The 11,582-nt window shown below is 49.7% G+C and overlaps 5 protein-coding genes across 5 annotated transcripts; 2 read left to right on the forward strand and 3 right to left on the reverse strand.

The window, feature by feature from the left end:
* Positions 1-128: 128 nt before the first annotated feature.
* Positions 129-1,780, reverse strand: C8Q69DRAFT_458047 (NUDIX hydrolase domain-like protein). The gene is made up of 2 exons (XM_028629955.1): positions 1,152-1,780; positions 129-1,101 (listed from the first exon to the last, which is right to left on the reverse strand). The coding sequence occupies exons 1-2, from the start codon at positions 1,640-1,642 to the stop codon at positions 246-248; spliced, it is 1,347 nt and encodes a 448-aa protein (XP_028487840.1). The 5' UTR covers positions 1,643-1,780; the 3' UTR covers positions 129-245.
* A 71-nt stretch (positions 1,781-1,851) lies between these two features.
* C8Q69DRAFT_458049 (VTC domain-containing protein) lies at positions 1,852-4,798 on the forward strand. The gene is made up of 2 exons (XM_028629956.1): positions 1,852-4,403; positions 4,469-4,798. The coding sequence occupies exons 1-2, from the start codon at positions 2,181-2,183 to the stop codon at positions 4,595-4,597; spliced, it is 2,352 nt and encodes a 783-aa protein (XP_028487841.1). The 5' UTR covers positions 1,852-2,180; the 3' UTR covers positions 4,598-4,798.
* A 99-nt stretch (positions 4,799-4,897) lies between these two features.
* Positions 4,898-6,193, reverse strand: C8Q69DRAFT_504840 (Frag1/DRAM/Sfk1 family-domain-containing protein; the record flags this gene model as incomplete). Its single annotated transcript, XM_028632640.1, has 4 exons — positions 4,898-5,045; positions 5,152-5,313; positions 5,381-5,872; positions 6,003-6,193. The coding sequence occupies 4 exons, from the start codon at positions 6,191-6,193 to the stop codon at positions 4,898-4,900; spliced, it is 993 nt and encodes a 330-aa protein (XP_028487842.1).
* Positions 6,194-7,068: 875 nt separating this feature from the next.
* C8Q69DRAFT_458057 (thioredoxin) lies at positions 7,069-8,083 on the forward strand. Its single transcript, XM_028629957.1, has 2 exons — positions 7,069-7,304; positions 7,375-8,083. Exons 1-2 carry the CDS (start codon positions 7,260-7,262, stop codon positions 7,993-7,995), a joined length of 666 nt encoding a protein of 221 aa, XP_028487843.1. The 5' UTR covers positions 7,069-7,259; the 3' UTR covers positions 7,996-8,083.
* A 558-nt stretch (positions 8,084-8,641) lies between these two features.
* Positions 8,642-10,835, reverse strand: C8Q69DRAFT_496460 (6-phosphofructo-2-kinase 1; the record flags this gene model as incomplete). The annotated part of the gene is made up of 2 exons (XM_028632261.1): positions 8,642-10,442; positions 10,588-10,835. The coding sequence occupies 2 exons, from the start codon at positions 10,833-10,835 to the stop codon at positions 8,642-8,644; spliced, it is 2,049 nt and encodes a 682-aa protein (XP_028487844.1).
* Between the last annotated feature and the right edge of the window lie 747 nt (positions 10,836-11,582).

Below are 11,582 nucleotides of genomic sequence, written 5' to 3' on the forward strand. Positions count from 1 at the left end.
TCGGGAGCATTTAGCGTGGGCAGATACGCCATGCACTTAGGTACCTCTGTACTCTATATTCATGCCGAATTAATTGTCCATGAATACTCCCATGTATGTTACTACTGGTCGACTTAATCGAGTTCAATGCGTCGATTGCCACGAATTATTCCAACGATTGACATCGCAAAAAGAAACAGTTTTTTATCTTCATTGATCTACAGGCAGTTTCAATAAAATTAAACAATACAATACCAGATCGTAGTCTATCGCCGGAACCACTTCCACAGACATAATGCTGCGAGGGAACCTGTTGCTGCTCTCCAAGCCAGAAATACCCATACTGCAGTTCGAAGGCGGCCGTAATAACCTTTCAACAAGATCCCCACCGCATGGGAAGAGCCATCCCCGGATGCCTTTGCAGATTCACCATAATACCTGCCGACGCCCATCCCGCCAATTCCGACTTCGTTAGGATCGTGCTTGGGATCAGAACCCTCGTCTTGGGCAATAGGTAGTGCAGCAGTCTGGCTATCTACTGCTGTCAGGTTTCCCAAGCTACCGGATTGTGCCTCAAGAGCATTGCGTTTGCGTAGGCTATACGTCAATATGCTCACAATTAAGCGCAAATCTGGAGTGGTAAATGTGGGATATTTCCAGAGCTGGACCGCATTATGTGGAGGTAGCATGTCCAAAAAGTCTGCTAAAATACCGAGGGTGAGACCCCACAATAAGAGCGGCCGGCCTCTGTCAGCAGAATCGGCTTGATTACTCAAATACCAGGATTTCCAGCCGTCAATCAGTGACAGGCTTCCTTGACTGCTCTTGTCTTCCGGAATGAAGCCAGGGATTGAGCTACAATGTATACTCTCTGTAGGAACGAGTCTTATAGCAGAGAACTCCATAAGACCCATCATAGAACGGCAGACAAACCGCGTGATGAAACCGCCTCTGGTGAGCCAGCGTTCAGACAAGTCGACGCGCTCCATGGTGCGCAGAGAAGGCGACAATAGCGCTCTCAGCGAGACCCAGTGAGAAGATGCTACTTCAGTCGGCTGCAGCCGGAGCATAGGTGAATCAGTCGATGTCTGAAGAAAGATAAAGGGACATAGGACCATTAACCTATGGAACTAGTTAGCATAGCTACTGATTCAGCGGAATACGGAACGCACGGCACACTGCCCCATGATGTGGTAACCACTCTTTCGGGAAGGTTTCCCACGAAAATGTAATTACTGGTGGTCAAGTCAAGGCCTATCTCCTCTGAAGCTTCCCTCACTGCCGCTGCCTGGTCATCTGCATCTTCGGGGTCTCTCTTGCCTCCAGGGAGAGCAACATGGCCGGTCCAGCGGTCACCTGCTCTTGAGGCACGTTTGATAAATAAGACTTCCGGATCACCATGTTGGACCCAAGATTGGGAGAAGAAGTCATCAAGTTGCTCTATGACTGAAAGAGATCGATCCTCTGCACCAGATAGAGAAGACTCAGGCCAATGATGATAATTGGGCCTCACTCTGAGTATCAGCGCTACAGATGCACGCTTCTCGCAACTGGGCGGGTTTGAGACGTAAGGATATGGATTTTGATGAAGATCGACCAAGACCTTATGGAGAGCTCCCGATAAGGAACTCGAAGATTGTTCTTCGGACGTGACTGGAGCCATTGGAGAGGCTGCTATATGAAAGGAAATTCGCCAGGGAAAGTAAATTTTGAAAGCAAGGAATCTCGGGATTCTGATCTATGGAGTCCTCTATCGGTGATACACAAGGGAAGAATACTTAATGTCAAATCAATAATCTTGAAGTTCTGTTCACGGGGCCAGCGTTGGGAATTCCCAACTTGGAGAACCCCGGTTTTCGGAGATTGATTCTTCCGGTCCCGTGTGTAGCTTCTTGCCGTATCTGGACTAGCGTTGACCCCATGGGTTCCAGACCGAGTGAGCCTCAGTGAGGTCACCGTACTTGCCTCTGATTGGCCCAGTCACCAGCCCGTGTACACGTGCCTGATCGGTGCCTTCTGGTTATCTCTCGTCCGTCCCTTCGAAATCTGCATATGAGGGCATGGATTTTGTGTAAACCATTGTCAATTGGCTCGCGGACCATGCCCTATTAGTTTCCACACGGACTGGTCCTGATATAACTAGTAATTGCTACTGCTATTCTTTCGCCTTGCCTGTATATCTCCTTGCTTGCCCCTCCAAGATGCGTTTCGGCAAGACTCTCCAGAAGTCGGTTTATCCGCCGTGGAAAGGCAACTACATCGACTACCAGAAGCTGAAATCTCTCTTGAGAGAACATGAGGCGACCGACGATGATACGAGTGATGCAGAGAACACATGGACGGAACAGGATGAAGAAGCTTTCGTGCAGGAGCTGATCAATGTCCAGTTGGACAAAGTGAATGCATTCCAGGTTGAGACATCGAAGACGCTGCGAGAGCGCACCTCAGCATGTGAATCGAAATTGGAGGCCCTCATACCGAAGGATGGAGAGCAGGAGGCCCAGCTGGATGAACAGAAGCGGAGAGAAGTCGCTGCAGAAGTCCTCTCCGAGCTGGATGGAATCGCCAAGGAAGTTAGCGAGCTGGAAAAGTATAGTCGCATCAACTTCACCGGCTTTTTGAAGGCTGCGAAGAAGCATGATCGAAAGAGAGGGGCCCGGTATCGTGTCAAGCCGCTGCTTCAAGTACGACTCTCTCAATTGCCATTCAACACCGAGGACTACTCTCCTTTGCTACGCAAGCTCTCCGTGATGTACTCGTTTGTGCGTGAGGTGCTCCAGGGTGCTGCTCCGAAGACCAACGATCCTCTGAGTGTGGAAGCCCGTGATGTTTATACGTCGTACAAGTTCTGGGTTCATGCGGACAACATAACAGAGGTCAAGACATACATTCTCCGACGACTGCCCGTCTTGGTATATAACCCCAAGACTTCCAAGGAACTTAACGTTCCAGACGACCCGACAATCACTTCCTTGTACTTCGATAATCCCCAGTTTGAGCTGTATAATCAGAAGGTCGCCCGTGCTCCTGAGGCCGGCTCTTTGAGATTGCGTTGGATGGGTCCGCTCAATGACAACCCCGCTATTTTCCTCGAGAAGAAGATCGTCACGGAGGATGATGGCAGTCGAGAAGTCAGAGTACAGTTGAAGGAAAAGCACGTCCAAGAATTCCTGAGAGGCGAATACAAGTTCGACAAGAAGCTCCACAGAATGGAAGATCAAGCCAATGAGCACGAACAGGCAGAATCTTTCAAGAAGGACATTGAGGAATTGCAATCCTTTATCAGAGAACATGACCTGCAACCTATGCTCCGGGCCAATTATACGCGAACGGCTTTCCAGATTCCCGGAGACAATAGGGTCAGGATCTCCTTGGATACTAATTTAGCACTGATCCGTGAGGATGCGCTAGACCCTGAACGGCCTTGTCGAGACCCGAATGACTGGCATCGGAGAGACATTGATGATTCTAACATGGAATATCCCTTCAGCTCGATCCGCACAGGGGAGATTGTTCGTTTCCCTCATGCCTTGTTAGAGATCAAAGTCAAGGGAGATGGACGTGGTCGCGAGTGGGTGAATGATCTCATGGCCTCCCATCTTGTCAAGGAAGCACCAAGATTCTCCAAGTTCGTCCACGGAGTCGCTCAGCTGTTCGAAGACTATGTCAACAGTTTCCCGTTCTGGCTGGGAGAGTTGGAGAACGATATCCGCCGTGACCCGGAGGTTGCTTTCCAAGAAGAACAAGAAAGACTTGCTAAGCGTGCCGAAGAGGATATGGCAGTAGGGAGCTTCCTGGGAAGCGGAAACAGAGCGAGCCCTAGCTTCAGGCACATGGTTGGATCTCCAGTGTCTAGGTTTGGTGGAGCTGGTTCCCCGTCGCGCGCAGAACCCGCATCACGTCCGAAGCAGCCTCTGGAGATGCCTAGTCGTCATCGCGATGGATCCCCTGCTGTGAGTGAACAACCGGCACGCACACCTACACCGTCATCCCGACTCATGAATTATTTCCCTTCGTTCTCCATGTCGCGCTATGCTCGTGCCCGTCGCGAACGGGTTCAGCTGCCTCCGGGAGTACGACACCCAGGAACCTGGCTGAAGGATGCGGGTCCTGTTAAGGTCGAATCGAAGGTCTGGCTTGCCAACCAGCGTACCTTCATCAAGTGGCAGCATGTGAGCGTCCTTCTGGCGTCTCTGTCCTTGGGTCTGTATAATGCTGCGGGTGAGGACAACCACCTCGCTCGTACTATTGGTATTGTCTACACCTGCTTCGCCATTTTCGCCGGCGTCTGGGGATGGTACATGTATGAAAAGCGCGCGAGGCTTATCCGCCAGCGAAGCGGGCGTGATTTCGACAACGTTTTCGGTCCGATCGTCGTGTGCATTGGCCTCGCTGCCGCTCTTGTGTTGAATTTTGCGTTCAAGGTATGTCCAAGACGACTTGATGTTTACAACTCCAAACACAGTCAATCGCTAACATATCCCGTCAGTATACTGCTGCGATGCGCGAGATCAGAGCAGATACTGTTGCTTCGACTATTTCCGGGTCTATCAACGCCTCAATCTCCGCTCCCGTGGGACTTGTCAAGCAGGATAGTTCTCGTCTCCTGGCTGCATAATTAACTCCGATAGGCTGTCTTTTGTGTCCAACTCCTCTTTCCTCCATCTCTTTTCCTCGTTTTCCTTTTTTACCATCCTATCGAAACGAAAGTTGTATGATTGATTGTCTCCCTATTTGTACGAAGTATATTACCGTGATGAGATGGAACGTGACAAACGAAGAGATAAAGTCGCTCGGGAATCAACACTAGGAATCGTATCTCATATCCTAAATTATCTTAATCTCGTATTCATAAGATTTGAAAACAAAATACCTTTGAAAAAAGCTCGTGGGCAATATGGAAAGTAACCCTATTAATTCAATGCGACAACCCGGTCCACTCCAACCTCCCCTCCGATAACAACGGCATGCGTTCCCGCTCATCCATATCCTCGACATTATGATCCATACTTTCTCGTCCTCGCCCAGGTTGTCGTACTGTGTGTTTTCTCGTCTCTTCTTGGATACTAGTCGCAAATGAAGAAAGACTTTGAGTCAGCAAATAAATCCAACTTCGAGAAAGGACATACCACAGGAGAAATGCTAGAATTAGAAATATAAATATAAACATACCCAACAAAGAATCCCGCGAATAAACCCATGTATCCTGTTCCTAGAAATGCCATGACCCATTCGATGATCCCTGCGATATACCAACATGTTTGTGCGGAGAGTATGATAAATGCCATACCGAGACCGAATTCGAGGATGACAAGAAATGCGGATGCGAGTGTGCTACGTTTTGGAGGTTATGTTAGTTCATAGTTCAGTTAAGTCAGATAGGTAGTTTCGGAAGACATACCAAAATCGTAACCACCTCCTCGTCCGCTTATCCTCCTCATCACCTTCCCATCTCGCTAGAAACGAAACCACTTCCTCTGCATACACGACCACCGTCCCCGCAGCTGTGAGGGCCAAGGCGGCGAAACATATCTTTAGAAGAACGCTATGCGCCTGGTGATATCGGAAAGTGTCCATCACACCGAGAAGGATGAGACCCATTGCAGCGATAATGGCTGCTACGAGCGAGACGAGGGAGATGGCAGCGCGTGATTTGGTCAGGTTAGTCCCTGAAAGGTCGGCTTCTTCGTCCTCGTCGTCTTCTTCATGGGTTCGGTTATTGGTTGTTGGTGGATTGTTGGTGTTGTTGTTGGGCGGATAGATGGGAGGAGGGAAGTATTCGTATCGCACGACATGGACGGCAGCAACGGAGACGATGAAACAGACTGCGGTGATGGATGTGCCGACGAGGAAGAGAGGTTTTAGTTCGAAGGATGCGATGTCGGATATGAATCTGTTGTTTTTTGTATTCGAATCATTGGTATGGAGCGCAAATCGTACGAATAAATAAACAAATAAAAAAATAGGAAATATGATTCTTGCTTCAAGTTCTCTCTGCTCAGCGTGGGTGAATATCTACTTACGCAATATAAGGATTACTCTGACCCGGATATCGCGGTGCCCCCCTTGCAAGCCAGGTGATAAGCAGAGCAGACAGAGTCAGGAACCAGACCGCCCCGGCCATGAAAGGGAAGAGGAAGAGTCGATACGGCGGGATCTGGAGGATAATTATGCGCACAGTGGACCATACGGGTATAGGCACTGTCTCGTCCATGCCGGTCTTCTTTTTGCGAGAGACGATGGTGTAGGAATTCGATAATTGCTTCCTTGCTGTGATATCACCGGATTTCTTTCTTTAATCAGCGCATGTGGACTGGATGTTCTTAGGTATCACGCCTATCAAATTAACTATGCATTAGGGGGATAATTAAAGATTAGATATGTAAATAACAAGAAATGGCAATGTAAAAAAGGTAGACAACATATAAAAATCCAGATAATCACCCCCTTGGCGACGACAATCAACATAAAGAATCAGACGGAGAGCAAAATGATGAAAGCATCGACGTATTGCTGCTGTGTTTTAAGTATGTATATAGAAGAGCATCAGCTCGCGTGACGAGCAGTGCTGATCTCTGTTCTTCCCCGCTAATCATGCCTTTCCCCTTTTCTTTTTTGGTAGGCTATGCGGTATTAACCGAGTTAATTTTGCCTCTTCATGGATCATAATAATACTACTTGTCGAGTCGGAGAAAAGATCAGCGCTAGGTTGATGATGTCATGGATACTAACTTACGAGATAGTTAGCTAGAGTATGGGTTTTTATCACAACTAGCTATGTACCCCTAGTAAGTAACGCTGATTTACTCAGACCTGAAAGGCCCACTCGCTAAAAAAAATGAACATTGTCAGAAACCACTTCATGAAGATATTGATCAGATCGATCTAACTAATAATAATGTTGAATCTCACTTGATTAATCAGTCAAGCAGTAGAAACCAACGGAACCGCGGTCCCCACCTGGGATAGAACGAATCAAAGCAAATCGGGAATATGAATGATTGGTAATACAGCCCACATCGAGTTAACTAACTAGTTAGCTGGGTTCGTTGCTCTATATAATCACTCGACGATCCGATCTCTGCGTTGATTTGCTGGGAGATTAATAAAAAAAAAAAAAAAAAGAAAAAGACCATAAAGTAGTACATACCTATACGGCTGAGTTTGATTTGAAATATCAACTTCTATTGAAATCAGTTATTATTATTATTTCTCTGATACATTACCGGATCCAACCATATACATATACTCATACCGTCACCGTGGCCTCCCGCGCAATCATGACCAATTTCAAGATCCAAATCGTCTCCGACACAGTCTGTCCTGTAAGCATCCATTCCATTCCCATACCACTACTAATAGCTCTCTCATATCTAACAAACAATCCCAATCCAGTGGTGCTACGTCGGCCACCGTCGTCTATCCCGCGCCATAGCAACCCACAAACAATCCCACCCTAATGACACCTTCTCCATCACCTGGCACGCATTCTACCTTAACCCCGGATCCCCATTCTACCCAGGTGTCGACAAGAGACAACACTACGTCTCCAAATTCGGCGCTCAGACCGCAGATGCTATGTTCGCGCGTCTCACGGCCGTTGGAGCCGAGGAGGGTATAGCTTTCAAGTTTGGCGGAAGGACGGGGCGGACGAGGAATTCGCATCGTCTGATCGCATACGCCGGGAAGAAGTCGGACGGGAACAACGACGGCCTGCAGACGCGCGTTGTGGAGGCGCTGTTTAAGGCGTATTTTGAAGAGGAGAAGAATATCACGGATCGGGCGGTGCTGTTGGAAGCGGGAGTGAAGGCTGGCTTGCCTGAGGCGGAGGTCGAGAAGGTATTGGATTCGGATGAGTGCGGAGCGGAGGTCGATGCGGATGCTGAGAGAGCCAGAAGGAGGTTCATCAGTGGCGTGCCGCACTTTACTATCCAGGAGAAATATGCTGTCGGTGGAGCCGAGAGTCCAGATGCATTCTTGGAGGTGTTCGATGCAGTGAAGCGCGACGAGAAGTAGACGTGAAGTCTCCCTCCCACGTTGGACCATGCGCTTCCTACATTTGCTGTCTAGTGAGGAGCATAACTATATGCAATAGCACGTCTGGTATCGTTCTATCAAGATGACTTCTATTTGTTTGAGAGGCATTCTAATCTATCGTAGCGAATTACAAATAGAATCTTGGGGCACCCGAGTGCGTCCTGCTGGTGAGAAAGGCCGCCCTGGTACCATTGTACTGTCATCCATGGTTTTCTGTGCACTGTTAAGAAAACGTTCGAAACGCCAGCAACTCATCCGGAAAAGCGAGACACTAGAACACCGGCAAATGCTAGACCATTCGAGCAATAACATCATCTCACAACATCGACTGCGTGACCCCTGGACAGGCATCACGCAGCGGGAAATAAGTGGTAATACAATCGAGGACCGGTGTCAAGAAAGTATTAACATCTCTCGCCGGAGAGATGGCAGAGTCAGACTGAGGTGGATTGAAGAGGCGACCCAAACTGATCAAGAGCACTGATGATACCTCAAAAGGAGAAAGAAAAGAACCTTGTGATACGAGGCGATTTATCGCTGAGCTACCCGACCATACGAGACAGTCACGGAGTACAGCTTCAAAGATGGCTCGTGGCAGGAAATCTCAGGAAATTTCTTGCTGGCATTAGAACGTCGCCTGCCGCAGCTGGAAGTCGGGCAAATAGTCAAACCAGTCGGTATCCGGGTTGTACTGGTAAGCTTTGAATTCAACACCGTATGGCTTCGGCTCCAGCATGTAGAGCACACCCAGGGGAACATCAAGATCAGCAACCTCATCCCGCTTGAGACCCCGGAAGTAAGCCAAGAGCACCCTGGCCACAGATCGATGGCTCACAAGCAACACATGGTCGGTCATCCGCTCAACTTCGATGATGACGGCACGCAGCCGGTTGATAATGTCGAGATAACCCTCGCCACCCGGGCCAGGGTAACGGTAATGCAACTTGCCCTTCTTGCGATGGTCGTATTCTTCAGGGAATTGTTCACGAATTTCATCGTATGTCATACCTTCCATGCGTCCAGCGTGGAGCTCATCAAGCATCTTCATCTGCTTGATATCGTACTCCTCATCATTGAAGTACTGTATGGTTTGGACAGAGCGTTTCATCATAGATGCCCAGACGCAGAAGTTGCGTGGGCGGGTCTGAGGTGCCCAGGAAGGATTCGGCGGAGTGCTGTCACCCGGGCGAGGAGGGAAATGTTTCGCGAGCGCTTTCTGTCTTTGATGGATTTCCCACTGCCGACGCTGGTGATCAATGAACTTAGCCAGAGCTTTGGCATATCGGTGTCCGTTCTCGCTCAAGTCAGAGTCTCCACCGATGCGACCCAACTGGTCGTCAATGCTCTCCCCATGTCTCGTGATCCAGATCTGCCGTGGCGAGAGGTTAAAGTTGAGGAGATAGTACACGACTTGAGAGGACAAGAAGCCATTTGTCTGGTGCGTAACCATCTTCCTTCCGACGTCAATCATTTGGATGTACGCCATGTTATGCCTCTCTTCGTAGTCCCCAAGAGGAACATACGATTTCTCATACAAGGCAACGCGTCTCTTGAAGTCTTCCAGCGACTTGACAGGGTCGTGACCCTTGTAGTCGGGTCCAGAAAGCTTCAGGCGCATGTTTGCCTCAAGCAGATCGGGGTCGACACAGCGACTCTCCAGGAAGAGGACATTCAGTTCGGGACCTGCCCGTTTCCTGATGTGATCCACAATCAACCTACGTCGTTCCAGCGTGCTGTTGGTGGCATCTAGAATACCAACGCTACCACCCCGCTCGAGCATGTATTCGAGCAGTTCGTCGAGTGTCTGCAGAGCAACCTGTTCCCGAAGCTGCACTGCGCGTTGATTCGTAGGGTCAAAGAAATTGGAAGACTGGTCTATTGCCTCCACCGCCTCGGGCGAGGACGGTGCAATGTTTTCGCCATCCTCATTCGACTGATGAGGAGAGGGTGACGATTCCGAGCTGCTGTCTGAAGTCTCCTCGCCGTTCACGAGTATCTTAGCCGGGGGGATGACAGGAGCAGGGAGCTTCTCGCTGTCATGTTCGGGGACCGGGTTGCCTGCACTGATGCTCATTCTCCGGACCGAGTCCACCAAGTCATTGTGGATGGTGCTCTTTCTCTTGTCGACGCCCTGAGCGAGCTTGTTGGGCGAAGGCGAGCCTGCCGCTGCAACGCGACGACGTTCGCCCACGTTGAAGATCTCTGTATCATGTTGCAGCCAATTCAGATACCGCGCCAGTTTCTTCGTGATGTAGCTCTTGCCCCGAGCGGGCAGGCCGACCATGACGATGACAAGCTTGGAACCGACATCGCGCTGCGATATCCTCCCATCCGGCGAGACTTTGGATTTGGTCAAACCTGGAATATCGAGAGTGGTGGCACGGGTCTTAGGTGTTTCAAAGCCGGCGGCCGAAAGACCCGGTTGTCTGCATCAAACCAGTCAGTCATGCTCGAACACATTTTAGCCATCACTCTAGACGATTGATCAATGCCTTATCCCCCGCAAACCGGCGGAACGCGGGGGAAATGGGGTCAATCAGAAGTTTCAGAACGGACAAGGGGCGCACATACATCTGTGGAGATGGGGGTGCGGTAGGAGTCGGAGTGTCCGTTAGGGCCTTTCCGACTCCATCCTTAGAAGCCCTATGGGCGTCTGGATGCAGCGCTCTTCCCACCACTGACTTTGGAGGGAGAGAGTTTGCATCTTTCTCATGGCTGCCATTTGAGGTGCCGTTAGGAGATGGATTCTGGTTGTGGGAGTCTGGCGAGGCGGCGTTACTGATGATGGCCGACCGCGCGATACTGGAATGTTGGGCCATCCCCGCAGCAGCCTAGCAGCAGGGATGCTGCGTGACAAATGGTGAAGATTATTTTAAGCTAACGAGAAAGAATTGCTGAAGATAGCACCAGCTTGGGATGGTATCAATACAATGCTCTCTGGATGGATTTCGAGCAGTTTGGTTGATGGTTAAAAAGAAATCTGTTTGCGGTGGACGGTGAACTGATGAGTCAAAAAGGTGGGCGGCTTTTCCACAGTTGCTTTGCTGGGAATGTCCGCCAGACGGGCTGGACGTTTCCGTCACTGCCGCGTCTGCTGCCTGTGGTAAATAGTTTCTTTTGCGATCTTAACCCCTGGCAGTGAGGCTGTCTGGATATTTCCAGCTGGCAAGACCCAATCACTTGTTCAACGTGTTCCTGGCGATCAGAAGACTCTCACGTTGACCGTTCAATTGGCAGAACGAGCTCTGAGCTTTGCGACCGGGGCGAAGAGGATGCGCGTTGCGTTGCTATCTTTGCGATCTTTGCGATGCCCGTGATGCCCTAACAATAATGACAGATGGAACAAAAATCATTAAAAATAGTTGACTGACAACTGATGAACTTGTCCGTTAATTATTATTATTATTTGCGGCGCTGTGCGATGAAGTCACAGTCACTCTCTGTCTCCGACCCCGCCACTGGCAGCTTGTCCCAGCGGGTGGACCGCGATGGATCGTCTGCTTCCAGCGCCGAAGCGAGCAGAACTCCAGTGAGAGCAAGTAACGTCACAGATCACCCTCAACTTG

The sequence above is a fragment of the Paecilomyces variotii genome, assembly GCF_004022145.1.
Source record: "Paecilomyces variotii strain CBS 101075 chromosome Unknown C8Q69scaffold_2, whole genome shotgun sequence".
NCBI classification, from domain to species: domain Eukaryota; kingdom Fungi; phylum Ascomycota; class Eurotiomycetes; order Eurotiales; family Thermoascaceae; genus Paecilomyces; species Paecilomyces variotii.

Excerpts from the sequence above, each read along its gene's own strand:
- C8Q69DRAFT_458047 (XM_028629955.1), bottom strand. The coding sequence starts at position 1,642 with ATGGCTCCAGTCACGTCCGAAGAACAATCTTCGAGTTCCTTATCGGGA. Across the intron at positions 1,102-1,151 it reads ACATCATGGGGCAGTGTGCC|GTTAATGGTCCTATGTCCCT; the intron begins GTGCGTTCCGTA and ends CTAGTTCCATAG.
- C8Q69DRAFT_458049 (XM_028629956.1), top strand. The coding sequence starts at position 2,181 with ATGCGTTTCGGCAAGACTCTCCAGAAGTCGGTTTATCCGCCGTGGAAA. Across the intron at positions 4,404-4,468 it reads TGTTGAATTTTGCGTTCAAG|TATACTGCTGCGATGCGCGA; the intron begins GTATGTCCAAGA and ends ATATCCCGTCAG.
- C8Q69DRAFT_458057 (XM_028629957.1), top strand. The coding sequence starts at position 7,260 with ATGACCAATTTCAAGATCCAAATCGTCTCCGACACAGTCTGTCCT. Across the intron at positions 7,305-7,374 it reads TCTCCGACACAGTCTGTCCT|TGGTGCTACGTCGGCCACCG; the intron begins GTAAGCATCCAT and ends ATCCCAATCCAG.